Consider the following 6,039-nt stretch of genomic DNA (forward strand, 5'->3'; position numbering starts at 1 on the left):
ATCACCATATTCCTTATGGGCCACACCTTCTTCATTTACTGCAAACACTACAAGAGGATCAATGTTGTATTCATCAGATATCTCTACTGGGGTTGCCTTTCTCTCGCCATTCTTTGCTGGAGAGACAACAATTTCTTGCTGCCTCTTGCCCTTAGTAACTGACAATGTGACCCTCTTACTCACCTGGTATTGCCTCAGCTTTTCATCCACCTTAATCTGATTGTCCAGAAGTTTAAAACCATCCAATCCTATCCCATCACTATTCATGTAAAGCATGCAGTCTGAAAAACTGTAGCCATTCTCAAGCAACATAGACATAAGATTGTAATATCTTATGTATTTCCTAAACATCTTAGTCCTGATGAATTTTATCCCTTCAAACTCAATATGAATGCCCTACTCCTCATAGTTCAACCTACAATACCAATTAAAAGTACATGTAAATATAACCTAAATTTGTAGAACACATATTAGAACCACACTCAGAAAATAACTACATTGTAGTTTGTCATCTGTAATTTAACGGTAATCCTAAATGAGAACTACATTCAGATGCTATATAAGCCCTAATCTGCAGGTTGTCGTCTGTACACAAACCCTAATCAGAACTACATCCAGAGGCTTGAAACCCTAAATCATCCTAAATGATAACTACATTCAGAGCGTAAATCAAACCATAAAACACATGAATTAAATCAAAGAGAATAACCACGGAGAGGTTGTAAGTTGGGGTCTCGTCGGCGGCGTTAGTAGGGAGGACTGGTGCAGCTGCCGGTGCCCGCACCGCCACCGTCGCACACGCCTTATGCACACGGCACGGAGATAACGGCTCATCCCTATCGGATTGGCCTTCCACGCCTTCATCTTCAACGAATCTGGAGCCACCCGTTGCAGCGGGTGCCACTGCCGCCTCCGCACACGCCCTCTGCACGCAGCACGGCGAGAGCGGGTCGTTCTCATCTAACGAAGACGAGACGACCCGAAGTCGACGCCAAGAAGGTTGCGCCCGTGACCCCGGCCGAATCTGGAACCGCCGTCGCCACCACCCTCAACATCGCCGAAGGGAGCGGTCGCCATGGTTTCACGCGCAAGATAGGAGAGGGAGGGGAACGAGAGTGAGGGGAAATGAAGTGAGCGAGGCAGTGAGCTAAACAAGCGGTGGTAACGGCCGTCTGGCCTCGGCCGTTCGCCCTGGCCACGTGGTTCCGACGAGTGGGCCTGAAATGTAAGATTTTCACTTAGTCGTGGCTCACAACCCGTTTAATGCATTTTGTTATTCACTTGCCGTATAAGTAATGGTCTTTCTGATTTTTGACATAAACGATGGTGTTGCAACCCTAGACATTGGTTTTCAGCAATTTACTAGTATTGCCCATGCTAAAAGATAGTGCAGTGGTGGCAGTGCTTCACGTGCATGCTTCACTGGTCCATGCGTGGTCGAGCTCGAAGGAGGTCTACACCGTAATCTGCAGATGATTACGCTAAAGCGCTCTGAAATACAGCTATTTATCTCAAAGTTTTCATGGAAGGAAGCGTTAACCGGGCACGAAAGCGCAGGTACAGGTGCAGTGTAGGTACACGCGTGCACCTGCCAGTAATCGATCGATGCGCCTCCCGTCTCTGCCACGTTTTCCGCTTTCCCGGTTTCCCTGCCGTTGCTTTGCCCGGTTCTCGATGTCGTGGGATAAGGATGGAGACTGAGTAGGGGCCCGGCCGGGGCCAGGATATGCCATGGAATCTACCCACCCTGCTTCTTCCTTCCGGCAAGAGAGAACAACAAACGGCGGTGGCGGCCGCCGCTGGTTTCACGGTGCGACGGGCCCGGCCCGGCTCGCGCTTGCAGTAGTACAATATGAGCTAGGAACATCTCCAGTCGAGGCCTTCGAATCTTCAAATATTGATGTACGAACAAAGAAGAGGCCAAATTTACCCAGTTGGGTTGAAGATGCTTTAGAAGAATAAAAATACAGCGGCTGTGATTCTGTCTTGTGCATAGTTCTCACTGCGGGAGAAATTAATCATCGTTCCACATTGTCGTTGGTTCTCTCTCGGGTTTCACGTTGACAACCTCTGTTAGATTCTCTTCTTAGATCACATTTTACATCATTTTTCTTCCTAGATCACATTTTACACCATTTTTGCTACCAGTTGTCTCGCAGACATTAGATTCATCCATCGCGAGGAGAGGGAGGGCATCTGGGCATGTGCGGCCATGCGCGAATGTTTCTCCTCTTAGCGTGCATGCACGTTGAATGATACTAGATGGCGAGTAAAAAATAACATCAGTTCGGTGACCCAGCCAAATTGTAAATCAGATTTATAAACTAGAAAACACAACACACCAACGACGGATACAGAGCTGACGACATGCAGTTCATTGCACGGCCATGAAACATCTCTAGCCACGCATTCACCACCGCAACTACTAATTGAACAGCAAATCCGACACAACGCGACACGACAGTACAATAGCTCCTTGGAGCAGATGATAACTAACTAGCAGCTGCAGTACGACTAAGATCACCGAGCAGCAAACTTATTAAACACACCCAGCAGCTGGATCTAGGGGTTGTAGTAGACGATCTTGATCTCGTCGACGCCGTGGCACTTGCCGCCGGGGACGGAGTGCTCGAAGCAGTGGCCACCGCTGTTGCAGCCGGCGGTGGGGCAGTGGTCTTTCAGGGGGTGGCCGTGGGGGGTGATGGAGACACGGATGGGCATGTGCGACTGGTCGGTGCTCACCTGGTACCACGCCCCGCCGTCGTACCCGATGTGGAACTCCGTCACCACGGCGTCCTGCACCTTCACGCGCCCCGTCCACGAGCACACGTCGTACGACACGTGGGTGCCGTGGCGGAGCAGGTGGCCAGGGCTGTAGAGCAGCTTGCTGTTGGCCAGCGGCTCGATGCCGAGGTAAAGGTCCTTGCCGCACAGGTTCTGCACCGTAACCTTGCGGCTCGGCTTGCAGTTTTGGGGATCCTGACCGGCGGCGGACATGGCAGTCGCTGCCAGCGCCACGGCGAGGAGGAGAGCCGCCACGGGCTTGGAGAACGCCATTGGCTGTTACTCGCTGGTTAGGAGTGAAGAGGAGTGACTGATGCCGGTGGTTTGAGTCCAGGTTTAAGGCTCACTGTGAAGGGTATTTATAGGCTCAGGGAAGGCTCCCACTCAATCAAAGAGAAAAAAGAACTCAGGGAAGGCTTGGCACGAAGGTTCGAGATTGTTGCGGCGTCTGCTAGCGCTACTCCCTCCGTCTCAAGATATGATATCAAGCTAACATATTTTTAAAAGGATTTTATATTAGGGATGTAGGGAATATATAGTTATTCTACATATAAATAAACACTAAAAAAGAAATTTCCCTTGATTTTTGGGTGTATATAGTCTCTTGTGAGGAATTTTTATATAATTAAAAAAAGTTAAAACAGTTTGAAAGTTTTTTTACAATAATTTGACTTTCTTTTGCACTAGTATATAAATTTTCACGAATAAAAAACCAGCGTCGACTTCAGGACCAAAAGAATACAAAAACTATTTGCTATTATAAGTCACTAATCACACTATTTTGATCGATTTTTGTCTTTTTTTAAAAAGAAATCAACGAAATTTTTCTTTCTATGGGATTATTTACCGATACAATGAAAGGTCAATTTATTTTTAAAATATTTTCAGAATTTGTTAATTTTTTAATTACTATTTTTTTTATAGAGTGTATATACAACCATTGACCAAAAGTTCCCTTCCCTAAAAAAGTTATTAAATTGTTTGTGTCGGAGAGCGGGTGGATATATCTTCGATGGATCTCGCGGATTCTAGGACTGTTTGCCGTCGGCTACCGTACCTGCGTTGCATACCTTTCTCCACTTAGCCTGGCTCTGGAAAAACAGCCCCATATGCGACATCTCAAGTTGTTTGGTTGCCTACATATGGACTTCCTGCATTAGGGGATCAACTTTGACGCATTGTTTAGTTGCATGCATTGTCACGGCGCATACAACTACATGTTGTTTGGTTGCCCGCATGGGTATGATTAAGACCTAGAAGAGGAAGGGGGAGAAGAAATGTAGTGTGCTTCGGACCATGGCAATTGTGGTGGATAGTGGCCGTGGCGCCGTGTCCGACATGACGAGCATGGAGTCGTGGGCGAGCGACCCCGTCAGCGGCACGGCGAGCGACACTGTCGGCAAACTAGTTGCGGTGCTCGCGCAAAGACAGTGGACAGAGGAGGAGAATGCAGTGCTCGCGTCATGGTATCGTCCGTGCAGTAGGACGAGAGAGGAGGCCGAGATGATCGACGCCGGAAATGACTCCAGTGTAGTGGAACGAGAGAGAGGAGGCCGAGATGATCGACCCCGTAGGCGACGCGGCGAACTACAGTGTGCACGGAGGCGGAGAACACAAGAAAGCAGTGTGCGCGCCATTGTAGCGTCAATGCAGTAGGAGGACGACACAGAGTAGGCCGAGATGAGCGGCGTCGGAAACGACTCTAGTGTAGTAGGACGCGGGCAAGGAGATCAAGGGGAAGGGCATCGACGACGAGAGGGACGAATAGGAGGGCTGTGAGTAGAGGTCAGAGGAGCTCGACATGGAGGCGTGAGTGCACTAGATTGCTGTTCAAGGAGAGATGAAGCTATGATCGTCGAAATCAAAAACTTACAACACGAATATTGTGCAGAACTGCGAGATTAGGCTACTAGTCAAAGGAAATTTCAAACGATCGATCGTGCGCGACGAATCTGACAAAATTCGTCCAGAATAGCTCCAAACGGGAACACGAAATAAAGAACTTCCGGCCGACGAAACTGCAAACCGATCGCCCGAATGGAACCGTAGCATCGAGGTGCATCTTTTTTGTGTAGAGCTTACCTCGAATCGAAGCACCATTGTGTAGATCAGAGGAACAAGGAAGAAAGGAGATTAGAGAGAAGCTTACTGGAGGTTGAAGAAGACCTCACATAATCACCTCGCATCCCTCCCGTCTACACTCGTGCAAGGGCCCGCTCGCTTGCGCTCGCCTCGGCCTGGCTCGCAAGAAACTGCCGATCTAAGCATTTTCAGCGAGCCAGGCCAAGAGGTGCTTGCAGACCCAACAATGTATGCAGCCAACCAAACAGCTCATTTCCTTCCCGCGCGGGCCTATTGGGCCTCATGCTGGTAACCAAACACGCCCCTATAGTATTTGTCTTTGATGGGTCTGTGTGGATCCGGTCTTCATTCAATTACGTTCATGTGTCTATTTCTATCTACCCTTCTCTTCATTGGTGGATGTTGTTGTTTTAGTGTACTGGTCTTTTGGGACTAACACGACGAGTCTCAGTTGTCTACTATAAGAGCATCTTTAATAGATGATGCAGATGTATAAATAACTGATGTTCACATCTACGCCGAGGCCCAAGAACGTTGCTCCAATACATGATGTAGATGTATGAATTTTTACATCACCTCTTTCATCACCTCTTTCAAATGATGTAAAATATAACATTTGAAGATGCAAATTTACATCTTCAACCGCCTCAGATGTAAACCCAGATGTAAAATGGCCAGCAGCACGCGAACTCCACCCACCCTGAAATTTCCCAACCCCTCCCCCGATAGGCTGCCTACCACAATCCGCCACCGTGTCGTCGGCCCGCCGCTGGCAGAACCGGCCTTCCCAGCCCCGCCGGTGCTGGATTTGCTGCCGCCCAACGCCACTAAATGACCCCAAATCGTCGTCGTTTCGCTGATTCGCCACCGCCGGCCGCCGTACCATTTGAAGCTCGCCTGCCGCCCTGACGCTCGTCTCCAAAATCACAAGTTAGACAAAATCTATACCTTAATTATGACAAATCCTCACATACCTACTGACAAATCTTGAGTAATTATGACAAATCCTCACATACCTACTGATAAAGGTGCTTCTGATTTAATCATATATTACTTACCTTACGTCCATACTTGGTCCTAATTTATCCCTCGCAAAAAAAATACCTGTTCCAAAATCGGCAACAAGTTTTTTTATTGGAATTTTCTCTCAGACGGGATAATTAACGATGCAAT

General features: G+C 48.2%; 1 protein-coding gene across 1 annotated transcript; it reads right to left on the minus strand.

Moving 5' to 3' along the window:
• Positions 1 to 2,291: 2,291 nt before the first annotated feature.
• On the minus strand, positions 2,292 to 3,124 carry LOC123110695 (uncharacterized). Its single transcript, XM_044531286.1, has one exon. It carries the CDS (start codon positions 3,055 to 3,057, stop codon positions 2,563 to 2,565), a length of 495 nt encoding a protein of 164 aa, XP_044387221.1. The 5' UTR covers positions 3,058 to 3,124; the 3' UTR covers positions 2,292 to 2,562.
• Positions 3,125 to 6,039: the final 2,915 nt, after the last annotated feature.

This window comes from Triticum aestivum, chromosome 5B (genome assembly GCF_018294505.1).
Source record: "Triticum aestivum cultivar Chinese Spring chromosome 5B, IWGSC CS RefSeq v2.1, whole genome shotgun sequence".
Classification (NCBI taxonomy): domain Eukaryota; kingdom Viridiplantae; phylum Streptophyta; class Magnoliopsida; order Poales; family Poaceae; genus Triticum; species Triticum aestivum.

Coding starts and splice junctions, on each gene's coding strand:
- LOC123110695 (XM_044531286.1), bottom strand. CDS start 3,057: ATGGCGTTCTCCAAGCCCGTGGCGGCTCTCCTCCTCGCCGTGGCGCTG.